This window comes from Dipodomys ordii, unplaced genomic scaffold (assembly GCF_000151885.1).
Source record: "Dipodomys ordii isolate 6190 unplaced genomic scaffold, Dord_2.0 Scaffold26, whole genome shotgun sequence".
Lineage (NCBI taxonomy): Eukaryota > Metazoa > Chordata > Mammalia > Rodentia > Heteromyidae > Dipodomys > Dipodomys ordii.
The window spans coordinates 13,656,479-13,670,774 of NW_012267242.1; the positions used below are offsets into that span (position 1 = coordinate 13,656,479).

Genomic DNA, 14,296 nt, shown 5'->3' on the forward strand with positions numbered 1-14,296 from the left:
TAGCAGAAAATAAAGCAGTATCACTGCCAAAATAGATGATAGATAGATAGACAGATAGATAGATAGAAAGATAGATAGATAGACAGAAAGAAACCTAGTTGGAAGAATATTCAATAATATATAAAGACTTCCAGAAAGAAATACTTAAATAAAAATACAATTTTTTAACTATGACCCTTTTAAATATTTAACAAGATGCAAAAACCATGGCAGTTTGGGTTTAACATCTCATCTAGACTATAAAACCATATGACCCTGTCCAGCAGATCTAAACTTTCTCTTCTTTACCTGTTGTGAGCTGTTAGTTAAATGTACTTTGCCACTTACTTTTCTTAAATATCAGAGAATGACAAGGAAGAAGCAAGACCTACTTCAGACAGTAGAGTGAGATCAGAAACATTTTGTCTTTTTCCAAGTTTGAAATTATTTTCCTTTCACACTGACACACAGCTAGAGCCCAGTAAGCATGGGTATCACTCCCTCCCCTCTTCTGCTCATATGAATTTAGATCGAATGGAATCTGGACCCAACCAAAAGGATTTGATTCCCCAAGTAGAAAATGTCCTTCCCACTGGAAGTAGCTCTTTTACTCAGTTGCTAAAGACCAGTTGTCCAATTCCAGATTTTCCCCATGCCATTTTCTAGACAATTGTCACAAGAAAGCCAGGACCCTTGGGTGAAGAAAATGCAAAAGCAAAATTTCAGACAAGGTCATCCTTATAAGGAAATCTCAGTGGCTGGATCTGCCTCAGTGGGTGAAGCAAGATCTCTTTTGTGGGCTCAAATGTTGCAGGAGAGTTCCTGCCCAAGCTGTTTCTTTCTCAACTTCCCAATGCCTTGTTTTTTTTTTTCTTTTGCAGCTGGGGAAATCGGAAACCAAATCACCGTACGCTGAGCCACAAACCCGGACTGACTGTGCTTGGAGGTTCCTGTAATGCATGAAATGTTGTTTGTAAATGATGATCTCTAAATCTGCTCCCCCACAGAGCTCTGGGGAACTTCCCTCCTTACCTTCTCCACTTGCTCTACCTGGGCCTCCTCCTCTGCCCAACCATGAGCTCTGGAACCAACTCTTGGTAGCTCAGCACTAATCCTGCCCTTCACAACCAGTGCTCCAGTACTTATGGTTGAACTTAACAGGGCTCCAAACACCACCTGCCTGATGGCCTCTCTTATGAGCACTGAGAAAGCAGACTTGTTGAGCTTTCAGATAAAGGTAAATGTTATTGATAACAGTAATAACAGTAAATCTTTCCCCCAAAGAATGTGTTACTAGAAAATCTAAAGTCTACTTTCAAGCGCAATCAAAGATACTAGGATATGTTGTCCTTAACCTCAGCATGTGTGCGTGTGTACACACACACATACACACACACACACACACACCATCATGAACATCACCATCATTGCCATCATCATCATCATCATAATCATCACTACCATCCCTCTTAGGTAACTGAGATGTAGCATCAAGGTGGTTGCTTCTCTGGTATATTACTGAGTTAAGTTGTCTACACTTTATACTCTGTTGAATGAAGGTGAGATGTAGATAGATGAACCTAGAACCTTCCTGTCTTTTTTCCCTCTGGATCATTTTGGTGCCTGCTACTCACCTTCAGACTATGTGTTGGAGAAAATTGTGGCAAGATGACTATGGTTCCTCTCGGAAGTGACTAGGCCTTATTTCTGCATGGTAGAGTGTGTTTCATGGTCCTGACTTGGGGCAGAGCTAGCTTTGAGAAATGGAGAAGGATAGCCTTTAGCAACACTGAGAAAGAAGCAATTCACTCCCTGAGCTTCCCACTTACCCCAGCAGGGGCCCATGTCTGTATGCCAGAATTAGACTCCCATTCCACTTTATTTCCCACTTGTACCCTTCAGCAGGCTTTCTGCCAACCATTTTCACTGATCTGTTGTTGATAATAAAGCTGGCAGGTAATTAAAAACATTGGGACCGTAAGAGATTAAGGTCTTCCTTTTCCTGTTCATTCGTGCTTTAATGTATTTAAATCTACTACAAACAAAAAGTCTAGTAATCTGAAGTGAGTCATCTTGTTGGAAGCCAATTAACCCAAAAAGGATTTTGTTGAGGCAGAGGTTACTGCTCGTATAACCCTGGTGCAATGGCCACCTGGGTATGTCTTGCTTTTCCAAACAACTCTCCTCATCAACCCAGAGTTGAGGTTCTTCTCCTCAGCCCAGGATCCTGGGGTCCAATGTACAGTAATAATCATCCCAGAGCGGGTTAAAGGTTTGTGCAGTGGCTTGGTGCCTTGTGTGATGCACAGGGATTTCAAGCCAGCCTTTGGTCTCCCTGAGCACAGGACACCCCTAGCTTGCAGAACAGAATAAATCATGAAGGGGCTTTGGGAACAGGGCAGGAACTAGTCCAGCCTTTGGGCAACACACAGCCCCACAAATATTCTAACCAGCCCCAAAAACATAATGTCCACAGCAATACTCCAGAAGCCAACAGCTGGGAACAATGTTTTTAACCTTTTTGAGGATTTTGTTGTTGTTGTTTTTAAGCATCTAGTGGAAGCCAGAGAAGAATGTTCTGTGCCTACACTCAAAATATTGATTGATAATGGTTGTGGAATCAATGGCAAGTTCATTTCACAGAGGTATGGACTGGCCGAGTCAAGGACTCTGGTTTAGTTATTCTGATGACAGCTCCCTACCCCCACCCCTTCGCTGACACCACTGTCACAGCACCTACATGAGGATGGCAGTTTCTCAAGCCACAGTTTAAAACTTCCTTTTAGGTGGTTAATCGCTGGTGAAAAGTGCCCGTTCGTCTCTGGCCATCTCATTTTAACAAGCCTTTGGATAGCTCCGTGGTTGCAATGATTGGGAAGTTAGTTTAGATGATTCATAGATCGTCAGAAATTAGAGGAGCATTTGGGAGAATTATCCTATGATGTGAACATTATTGACATGTTGACCCATCCACCCTTTCAGATACCATTTAATTGGGTTGGTATTATTGGTTGGGTGGGAATAGATAGGGAAGGAAAGCTTCTGAAATTCTTATGCTGAACTGCAGATAGAAGGGGAGGACTTTTCTAGTGTTATTTAAAATGAGATTCTACAGATAGTAGTACATCAGCCTCTCTTTCTCTCTCACAACACACACACACACACACACACATCTACGTAGCTACTTCCCTAATATCTCAAGAGCCTAGCTCTATGACATTTAGCTGGAAATTCAAATTTAGCTCAGAGAACAATATCAGTGTTTTAATATCACTCTGTTCCCAAATCACTCATTTAAGAACCACTTGCAAAACAGCACTGGTGATGCAGACTTTTTTCTAAGTCTGGGACTACAGGGCTGGAAGAGATTGAAAAGCCTAGGGAGCATACAATGAAGACACAGGATGATGTTTACAAGCACAGACAGCCAAAGTGTGATGAAGGTGAGCACAAGACAATTTTCTTCAACCTCTGAGTTTTCTTTTTTTTTTTGGGGGGGGGAAGGGGGGAGGGTCCGGTCGTGGGGCCTGAACTCTGGGCCTGGGCGTTGTCCCTCAGCTCTTCAGCTCAAGGCTAGCGCTCTACCACTTGAGCCACAGCGCCACTTCCGGCTTTCTTCTTTTTTTGCTTATGTGGTGCTGAGGAATCGAACCCAGGGCCTCAGGCATGCAAGGCAAGCACTCCACCACTGAGCCATCTTCCCAGCCCCAACCTCTGAGTTTTTCCAACCCTTCCTTCACCCCCTGGAGCCTTATTCCCAAAAAGAAAAACAAGAGATTCAGAGTCCTGAGGTATGAATGACTTTATTATTCTATAAGAACATGCCCATGTGCCGCTCTCCAAGCCTGCACAGTTCTGCTAGTTCTTGTGGCTTTCTTCGTGGGCTAACACACCCATCTTTATCACAAATATGAGGAACTCCTGGAAGTTGATTGCCCCATCTAAATTGACATCCAAAACTTTGAACCAGGTGTCTGCATCCTTGTTCTGTGAAGATTGAGGGGGGGAAAAGTCAAAGGGTAAAAGATCTTGGAGAAAACTGAGGCATGTCTATCTACAGTGGCTCAGAGACACTGGCATGATTGGAACCAGGCAGAGAACCCCAAACACAGCCAGCCCCTCCTCACCTTCAACAAGTTAGGAACCTCTGCCGCTAGCAACTTCTTCAGGTCATCCTTGTAGAGGGAGTGATAATTCCCTTGTGTCAGGGAGTACCTGTGATAGACATCAATTACCCCGTCCAAAGCACACTCCAGGTCAGACGGCATGGTGCTCAGTGATGTGTCCACCTGAAAAGAAGAGCCACAGGGGAATCCTGACATGGGGGTGGTATAGAGTGAAACTAAAGAGATACCATTGGAACTCTAGTAGTGTCTTTGGCCTGGCCTACACCATCCAAATAGCTAAACCAACAGTTGTCTGTGGTTCTGGTGGGAAGGAGTGGGATAATATGGATATAGGCATGGGAGAGGGCTCAATACAGACACACACACACACTTATGGAAGGAACATGCCCTCATCCACTGCAAAGTGCTAGAGAAACATTCCTTCCTCTTCCCTGTCTCACTCTTCTCCTCTCTGAGCCCCAGGATCTTGACAGCAAACTACCCTGAACATTCTCTCTTCTCTAGAAGATTAGTCCACTTTCCCAACTCTCCCCCTAAGAGAAGCCTAAAGCAGAGGGCAGACTTGGACAGTCTCACTTACCAAGTGTCCCTGAAACAAGAGTTGACAACGGAGGTACAGGGCTGAGCATCAGCTCCCTTTTATAGCGGAAGGCTTGGCCTCAGGCCATTCTGCAGCAGCAATCCCTTGCAGAGTTGCAACATCCCTGGTTTCCCAACCAGGTAGATGTGCCAATTACTATGTAGATTGAACATCTCTGAGGGCCAGGAAGGTGGGGAAGAGTAAGGCAGAAGGCATTTGCTGGGCACCACCTGGCAGAAGAGATAGGAGGGGGCTGTGGCACATACTCCTTTGCTCTAGAAGCCTGTCCCTTTCTCCTCCCAGACCCCCACATCTGAGCCCTCTCTGGTGTTTCTGATGCTACTCGGGTGCCTTTGGGTACCCGTAAGTGCACTCTCCAAAACTGAAGCTGAATGTAGCATTTTGAGTGTGTGCATAGAAAAGCATTCCCCCAGAAGCTTTCATCTGCCACTCAACAAGATCTAAAGACTTCAAAAAGGCTAAAGAAAACTGGCCTCAGCTGCTGGCTTTTGGTAATGAAAGCTGGAATCTTGCTGTGGGAGTTGTTTGGGGGGGCTTCCTGGAGTCTTCATGGGGATGTGTACCGTCAAAGACTGGACCAGTTCCTACCCTGCTATCCACACCCACCATGACCATTCATTCCACTGTGCAAGCTGGGGGTGTCCTGGGCTATTTGAAGTCCCTCTGCAGTGCACAAGGTACCAAGCCACTGCAGGAACACAGCAGGGAACTTTCAACCCTCTCTGGGATGATTATTGTTGTATGCCAGACCCCAAGATCCTGGGCTGAAGAACCCAGCCCTGGTGTGGTGAGAAGGTACGTTCTTGGGAGAAGCTAGACATCTTCACTCCCAATCAGAGAAGAGGAAGTAACCACTTTCCCAAGATTTCAGAAGCAAATACCCCATTCCTATCTACCACCACTAACAAAATGCCCACTCCGATCAACACTTCCATGGCTGAAGATCTGTGGTACGATTTTTCTCATAGCACAATACACTTCACATTCATGTTATCTCAGAGCCTCAGAAAATGCCTGTTAGGAAAGTCAGGATACAGAACTTGAGGAAACTCGGGTCTAGAACGGTGAAGGGATTTACCCTCAAGTTTCCCGTGGCAGATGTGTCATCGTTGCACTGAATCCTAGAGAATCAGGCTTCAGAATGTGATCTAACAAGAGCATGACTTCCTTCCTGCATCAAGTCAACTAATATTGACCCTGTGTTTCACCATAGCTGGGCCATCATCTCCTCCTTGTGGTAGTAAATGGAATTAGCCTGTCTCCTTCAGGTTTTCAGGGCCATGTGGGCTCCATTATACTATTTGCTTTTTAGCCTTGTGACCTTGAACTAGTGACCTACCCTCTTAGTACATTAATTATGTCAATTATTAAGTGGATATTAAAATTAGAATATTCTTTGAACCCATGGGATGGGTGAAAACATTTCTAAATTGTGTTTCTGACAAAGAGTTAATATCCAGAATGTTAAAGAGCTTCAGCAACTCCTTAACAACAAAACAACCCAATAAAAGAATGGGCAAAGGATTTAAACAGATATATCACCAAAGAATATATACAAATGACCAATAGTCACATAAACAATGCTTAACATCGCTAGTCATTCGGGAAAGGCAAATCATCACCTGTGTTCAGTTGAATACTACTTTGTTTTAAAGCAGAAAACAACAAAGGCTGACAAAGTCATAGAGGAATTGAAGGTCGACGAAGGTTGACAGGGCCTGGGAAGGTGGCTCAGTGGTAGAGCGCTTGCCTTGCATGCATGAGGCCCTGGGTTCAATTCCTCAGCACCACATAAACAGAAAAAAGCCGGAAGTGGTCCTGTGCCTCAAGTGGTAGGGCGCTAGCCTTGAGCTGAAGAGCTGAGGGACAGTGCCAGGCCCAGAGTTCAGCTCCCATAACTGACAGAAGAAAGAAAAAGGTTGACACAGTCATAGAGGAATTGAACACTGTTTCTGGGAATATAAAATGGTACAACTTCTATGAAAAACAGCATGGTAGTTCCTTGATAAACATTGTGTTATCATAGAAAAAGCTAGAAATGGTGTTGTAGCTCAAGTGGTAAAGCACAGGCCTTGAGTGCAAAGAAGTTCAGGGACAGCACCCAAACCCTGAGTTCAAACCACCAAGACCCTGAGTTAAATCCCAGGCAAATTAAAAAAAAAAATGAGTTACCACCTGATCCAGTAATCCCACTTGTAGATGACTACAGTCAGAGTCCAAAGCAGGGTCTCAAAAAGATGTTTGTACACACAGGTCCATGTCAGCTTTGTTAACAATAACCAAAGGGGACAAAGAACTCATGCCCACCAATGAATGAGTGGATTAATCAATTGTGGTGTGCACCTGCAATAGAATAACATTCAGCCTTTACAAAGGAAGGCTGTCCTGACTGATGCTACAGCATGGACGAACCTTGAAGACATCATGCTAAGCGAAATAAGCTAATTTAAAAAGACAAATGCTAGGAAATGGCGCTGTAGCTCAAGTGGTAGAGCACTCGCCTTGAGCTGAAGAGCTGAGGGACAGCGCCCAGGCCCAGAGTTCAAGCCCCACGACTGACCAAAAAAAAAAAAAAAAAGAAAGAAAAAGAAAAAGACAAATGCTGTATAGTTCCACTTAAATGCATTACTGAGTGTAATTAAATCCATAGGACAGTAAGTAGAATTCTCACTGCCAGAGGCCGGAAGGAGAGGAAAATGGACAGCCATTTGATGGGCATGGAATGTGTTTTGCAAGATGAACAGGGTTCCAGAGCTCAGTTGCCCAACAATGTAAATGTACTTTAACACTACTGAAATGTACACTTAAAATGGCAAAAATGTAAACAATGTTTTATGTATTTAATACTATATGTATTTAATATTATATGTATTTGACCACAAATCCATAATTTTTTCAATTTTTAATGGTGACCTCTTTAAAACAAAAATTCTATCTTATGAGGATTAAAAATAGAAGCAAGCTAGGTGCCAGAGGCTCCCACTTATAATCCTAGCTACTCAGGAGACTGAAATCTGAGGATCATGGTTTGAAACCAGCTCGGGAAGAAAAGTCCTCATGAGACTCTTATCTCCAATAACTACTCAAAAGCTAGAAGTGGCATTATGGCTCAAAGTGGTAGAGCACTAACCTTGAGCCAAAGAGCTCAGGGACAGCACCCAGGCCCTCAGCTCAAGCTCCAAGACTGACAAAATAAATAGATAGTTTTTTTCAAAAAAGAATCAAAACTGGGCACTGGTGGCTCATGCCTATAATCCTAGCTACTCGGAAGACTGAGATCTGAGGATCATAGTTCAAAGCCAGCTGGGGCAGGAAATCTATGAGACTCTGATCTCTGAAAACCGGAAGTGGTGCTGTGGTTCAAGTGGTAGAGCACTAGCCTTGAGCTGAAGAGCTGAGGGACAGCGCCCAGGCCCAGAGTTCAAGCTCCATGACTGACAAAAAAAAAATCAAAATATCTGTAAATTACCCATTTTATTACTGTGCATTATATTTTCATAAGAAGTTAATTTAAAATGTGTAGAGTGCTGGGGCTAAGTAAGATGAGCAAAAGCCTTGAGTGCTGCTGATCTACGCCTGGTTCTTGGGCTAGATTGGGAATCCTCCTGGCCAGACTTTTTCTCTGCAGGAAACGTCTTTGCCTCCTAGGACCCAGCACAAACCCAGCCTGGCACACACCACAAGAGCAACCAAAGTTGTAGTAAGAGTAGCTAATGGGTATACAGATCAGCTAACATTCACTATGCATGAGCCACATGTCAGAAAATCTCCTCAGTGCTTTACCTACACCTGTTTAACCTTAGGGGTCATGTATATACTACACACAAGAGGAAACTGAAATCCTTGGAGAGACAGGATATTTAATCTCTGTACAATTTAGATGACATGGTACGATGTGACATAATTCCATCCTATGCCTGCTGGAGCCACTCTACATCCTACTGACATCTTCCTCATCCTTCTCATCCAACTCAGACACCACCCGCTGACCCTCATTGCCCCACCCCACCTACCCAGCTTACTATCTACTCTGTACCACCCAAACCTTATCCTCACAGCGCCAACCCATTGGTACAATGATCTGCCTGTGTATTGTCTGTCTTCTCTTTGAGGATTGGAGACTCTCTAGAAGAGAAGCCACACTCACTTCACTCTCAGGATCTAGCACCTATTGGGTGCTTGGTGGCTATGGAGATTATAAATAAGCACAAAGTTGAACTGTTGGCCTTTCCCTCACCCAATGAGGTGATTCTCTTTTTCACATATAATCACTTTAGGTCATTTTTTTGGAAGAATGCACAATACAAACCCATCAACCATCTAACTTCCTTGACAAACAATAACTCAGTCTCTAAGTTGGAAGCCAGTGGCCTTTCTGCCAGATAATATGACAAGTTTTCAACCAAGGTTTGCCCCTAGCTCATACCTATGATGCTCTACGTACCATTTTATATGACCTGGCATACATGCCTTACCCCAAAGCTGTAATCCTACTTTGAAAAGATTGATGCCCTCATTTAATATTCCCAGCAACCTTGTGGAGTGGACATTATTTAGGCACAATTATCTCTATTTGACCAATGGGGAAATCGAGGCCCAGGCATTTCTCAAGGTCCTTCCCCAGGATCTTGAGTGAGTTTCTGTCATGAGTTAGTTATAGCTTCCTGCCAGAATCCTGTATAGACTGATCAATGAAACCATGAACTGTCACCATTCACAAGTGTGTCCCTCACCCCTTAGGAAGACAGCCTTGAGGCTCCACAGAGAGCCAGGAGCCAGGAAGAATTGACTTCACAGATGTGGGTAACAAGAATTGGGTAAACATATTGGGGAAAGGCAGAACTTGCAATCAACCAACGGACATGGGGCAAGTTGCGGGGAGAGGAACATGTCTCAGTCCTCAGATGTGTGTCCCAACAGATCTGGCCCAGCCCATCCTGATGCTAAGGAAATGAGGACAGACAGAACTGGTAGAGAAATTCCCCAGGAGGGGGTTGGAGGAAGTCACAGGGGCCTTGGGCTTATTGTGTCCTTGGGTAGAACCCAGCACCTCTCCAAGGAGGTGCAGGAAGGACTCTCCCTGGCCTGGAGGAAATGTGGGCTGAGTAATCCAGGCTCCTGTCACCATGACAGAACCAAGATGTGACCAAGGGGCCCCACAGGAGGGAGGTCAGGTCTAGGTCACTAGATTCCAGTCCCTCTCCTCACCTTCTTGTATTCCTTCTTCAAACACCTGCTAAGGTGGTAGAGTGCTGGTGCTGGGCCAGGTGTAGGCCAGGTACCGGAACCCAGCACAATCATAGCAGAGCAGATGGGGTAAGACCGAAAGGGAAGTGGGATACAGAATCTACCCAAGAGCAATGAAATGAGCTCTTGGTTTGTGGGGGTTTTTAAATCTTTAACTAGTTATTCAAAGGAGTCTCACTTCAACATGCATCTTAACCAATGGCACCCTTTCATAATTCTCTCCCATCTCTCCCAACCCCACCCATCCCCTCAATTTTCCTAGTTCAATTTTTACACATGTGCATTGAGTCTGAGCATTGCATTCGCCCACCCTTCCCCTCTTCATCATGTTTTTTTAAAAAAAAATGTCTCTACCTCAGTAAACTCAGGACACCAGCTCCCAGACCCATCCTCAGAAAAGATCATCCACCAAAGACAGGCTATGGCAGAGCCTGAAGGCAAAGGAAAGCCTCTGGGGGATTTCCACCTTCAACTCCTAGGATCCCAGGGAGAAGGTGACCCAGGGTACTGACACACAGGCACGGGTCTCAGGAGGGATCAGGGACCACAGCAAGGCTTGAGCCACTGAAGCATGAATAAGTCAGAGTCAGCAGCAACACCCATATCTATCATCAGGTTTTATTAGCAAAACACAGACCCAACCCTGCCCTCTTCCAGGAAGCCTGCTCTGATTGACAGTTCTCAGGTTCCGCTCCTTGCTCTTCTGGTGACAGGTGACTACCATTCCACCAGGTTGAGTTGTCAGCCTAGCCCTGTTTCACTCTCTGACTCAGCACATACAAAATCCAGCACACAGCCTTCCCTGGCTCACTGTTTCCCACCCTGATACCTGTAATATCCATTCCATCTACACCAAATCAGTCACTAGGGCCTGAAACCTGGACTCCACTCTGGCTCCCTCTTCTCCCTAGTTTGTCCCCAGGTATGAGATGTTTGCATTTCTCTCATGTCTACTTGCTCCCTTCCATCCCCACCCATTCTCTACTGACCTGGTCCTCACTGGCTCTACTCAGCTGCATAGAAGCCCCTACTGGGGATCCCCAGCCTCCCTCTTCTCATCCATCCTCCAAGCTTACAGGTGGTTTCTAAAAGACCCAGAGCTGGGCATCTGCTCCTGCCTTCCTTCGCTTAAACAAGATCAAGCTAAAATCCCAATGCTCAACTCTCAGGGTCTCCCAGACTTTGGAAAATCCAGATCCACTCAATCAAACTGAGCGTATGTGATCTCTCCTTAGAGAACTTCCAGGTGCATTTCCACTGCTCCTGGATGCATGCGTGAGTCTCCACCGCTGCTCCCTCTGTTTGAAATGCACCTCTCCTCCCCATCCTCCTCCCCTTGTGCAAGATCTCCTTTAAAACAGGGACACCTTCAAGATTAGGGTTCATACAGTGCACCCTTGCCCACGGGGCTCCCCTCTAGTCCTGCTTGTGCCAAATGAGCAGCTAGTAGTATGACTGTGAGCCTTGGCTTCCTTGGTCACCTGACTGAGTAAAGAGCTGCCTTTTCACAGACTAAAGCAGAGGGCAGGGGCTATCTCCCCCCCCAGACAGGCTCCTATCTGACAAGGACACCTTGGGTTCAAGGGCTGTTTCTTCCCCCGTTCCCAAATGGAATGAACCATCTCACCATCTCTTCCTGGGCCATTAGGGGTTATCAGGAATCATGAGTTGAATGAGAGCAGAATCATTTATGAGACTGTTTATACATGTATATGTGCATACACACACACACACACACACACACACAGTAGTGTTCCTGCTCCGCTGCCCATAGCTAGACCACATGTTCCCTGGGGCAGGCTGGGAGGGGTGGGGAGGCCAGCTGCTCGCCCTCTAGTAGAGGTTGTGCTGGGCACAGTAGTGGGCACACAGCTGCCGGTGGTACTGCAGGTGGTAGTCCTTCACCAGCTTGCCCAAGATGTATAGGAACTCCTCGAAGCAGATCTGGTTGTCCTTGTTCTTGTCTGCTGCCCGGAACAACTCAGAGATGTAGTACGGCTCGTTCCGGCCCTGAAGAATGGCAGAGGGTCAACCATCCATGGAGGCACACAGTCCAAGCACCAGCCCCACCCCACCCCCACCCCTCAGCCCCGGTGGGGCTGGAGGGTCACAGGATGATGGAGCAGGCCCCTTCTGCAATGGGCCTGCAGGGAAACAACTCAACACTCCTAGACTATGATGACGATGCCACAGTCTGCAAAAACACTGATGAGGCACGGGTGTGCGCACAGAGGACAAAAATGGTGCCATTCTAGGGCTGTACACAGATCCTGAGCAGCCCTGAGCAGCTGGGATCTGCAGATGCACGGTCAGGGAGTTTGGCTTCCCAGCTACACCATAAACTCCCTGAGGGGACAGCCAGGTGGGCTTCCTGACCACAGGTCACTGCCTTCCTTCCTACGTGGGGCACTCCTCGAGGGCAAGGTGTCCATCACACCTGAGTCGCAGCGTGACTACTGGGCCAGCATCAAGCAGGGGCATATATTGACCTGCAGAGGCATCTGCCTAGACATTATTTGTGACACTTCGCCTGTGTCAACCACACTGAGTGCAGAATGATGGGAAGGACAAAGCCACACATCCTGGAACTGTCCAGAACGTCCCTAGCAGGTGGAGCTGAAGACTGGGAATGGTGGAAGAGAAGAAGGAGGTATCTGAAGTGGAGCAGGGGCATGAAGAAAGTCAAGGATCCAAGCAGAACATGGAAATGGGAAACATGGAGGCAAACAGGTGGGGCGGGGCCCAGAGTATGGCAGATGGAGCAGGTTATCACAAGGTTTGGCTGGTAGGCGTGAGCATGCTTCACCCCAAGCGGAGCATTCTGGAAGTCAATATATCTGGAATCTGCTGCAAGTAGCCTCCCAGCCTCTCTCCCCTCACCACCCGCTACCATCTACTGATCCTGCAAACCTATCGCCAGAGGCTTCCTGCCTCCAGCCAGCTGTCTCTACTGCCTGGCTCCAGACTTGCCCAGGCTCCATCAGGCAGGTCTGCCACTTGTGCCCAGGTGTCTGTCCCTGAGGGCCCTATTATCAGGGCCCTGTCTCCAAATGGGATTGTGAGCCTTTAATTAAGTGCAGAGCCTGGCAGCCTAGAAATAGCCCCTTGGAAAGGAAAGGGTTTCCTAGAAGCAGGATTCAACACAATAAAGTTCTGCCCAAATTCTCCCTCTCTAGGACCTCAGAGGCACACTCTAGTAAGTGGAGGGTGTGATTGCAACTCTGCCCCTTCCCAATGCTGGACATTGGACTCCAGGATGCTCCAAGGAGAGTCATTTCCTGGAATGGGTAGAACCTGACATTCTCTAGAGATAACAGCCCAGAGACAGTGGAATGGGACAGAGAACAGAAGGCAGCACTGGTGGACACCCTTCCAGGTTTTCCAGTCCTGACGGAGCCCAGTAATCACAGGCTAAGCCTGATGACAGAGAAGATAACCAGTCCCCAGTGGATGGGTTTCCAAACAGGCAGCCTAGAGCTGGACTGAGAAACTCCTAGGACAAGAGATTATAGTTCTTATCCAAGCCCAGCTTAGGGCCACCCCCACAGCATCATATGGCCTCCTACAGGCCAAGGGGCAGAAAAAAAACTAGAGTTGTAAGGGTTGGGAAAGTGGTGCAAGGTTTGTGGCCTTGGCACTGATGAAATGAGCCTCTGAGAAGAAGGGAGGTGTAGACTGGGATCGTCAGAATAATCACCAGCTTCCACATTAGGGCTAAATCTCAGGGATTAGCAGAGAGCCTCTGGAGAGGGAAGGACAAGAAATAAAAGTGGCAGAGCCTGCCCTCCACACTGCCTCCCTTTCTTCCCTCCTCCAAATTGGAGATTCTGGTGGAAGTCAGCTCCGCCTACCTAAGTATTCTCCTCGCCACTGACTTTCAACTATAACAAACCCCATGTGGATATCCAGGTCCCCTCTCCCTCCTCTACCTTGATCCTGGATCCTACGTACCAATTTCTCCATGAAGCGAGGCACATTGTCCATGAGCAGGGCCTTCAACTCCTCCAGGGACAGCGTCTCCATGTCCCCTTCCCGAGCAGCATAGTGGTGAAAACAGTGGATGATCTGGAAGAGGGACTCCTCCACTGGTGTGTCTGGCATAGTAGCTGGGTCCCAGCCCAGGGTAGGGGGTGAATGTGGGAGGGATGAAGAGGTGGCACCGCTGGTGACACTTGAGAATCTGGGAGAAAAGAGTAGCATCTGATCTGGATCAGCCCAAGGAGGGACAGATGCTTCCTTCTACAACTTTCCACCACATCCTGTACCCTGTCCTGGGGACTTGCTTCCCATGGTGGCTGGCCCCCTGCCAACCTGACTCAAAAGCGCTCATTCAAGAAGCTTC

At 46.8% G+C, this 14,296-nt stretch overlaps 2 protein-coding genes across 2 annotated transcripts; both read right to left on the reverse strand.

Moving 5' to 3' along the window:
• Window positions 1–3,763: 3,763 nt before the first annotated feature.
• On the reverse strand, window positions 3,764–4,761 carry S100a8 (S100 calcium binding protein A8). Its single transcript, XM_013015122.1, has 3 exons — window positions 4,687–4,761; window positions 4,107–4,268; window positions 3,764–3,966 (listed from the first exon to the last, which is right to left on the reverse strand). Exons 2-3 carry the CDS (start codon window positions 4,245–4,247, stop codon window positions 3,838–3,840), a joined length of 270 nt encoding a protein of 89 aa, XP_012870576.1. The 5' UTR covers window positions 4,248–4,268; window positions 4,687–4,761; the 3' UTR covers window positions 3,764–3,837.
• A 7,026-nt stretch (window positions 4,762–11,787) lies between these two features.
• On the reverse strand, window positions 11,788–14,055 carry LOC105984872 (protein S100-A15A). The gene is made up of 2 exons (XM_013015186.1): window positions 13,906–14,055; window positions 11,788–11,964 (listed from the first exon to the last, which is right to left on the reverse strand). The coding sequence occupies exons 1-2, from the start codon at window positions 14,053–14,055 to the stop codon at window positions 11,788–11,790; spliced, it is 327 nt and encodes a 108-aa protein (XP_012870640.1).
• Window positions 14,056–14,296: the final 241 nt, after the last annotated feature.

Bases quoted from the DNA above. Each gene is read 5' to 3' on its own strand.
- S100a8 (XM_013015122.1), bottom strand. From the start codon at position 4,247: ATGCCGTCTGACCTGGAGTGTGCTTTGGACGGGGTAATTGATGTCTAT. The intron at 3,967-4,106 runs GTGAGGAGGGGC...CAATCTTCACAG, and splicing joins AGGTTCCTAACTTGTTGAAG to AACAAGGATGCAGACACCTG.
- LOC105984872 (XM_013015186.1), bottom strand. From the start codon at position 14,055: ATGCCAGACACACCAGTGGAGGAGTCCCTCTTCCAGATCATCCACTGT. The intron at 11,965-13,905 runs GTACGTAGGATC...GCCATTCTTCAG, and splicing joins CTCGCTTCATGGAGAAATTG to GGCCGGAACGAGCCGTACTA.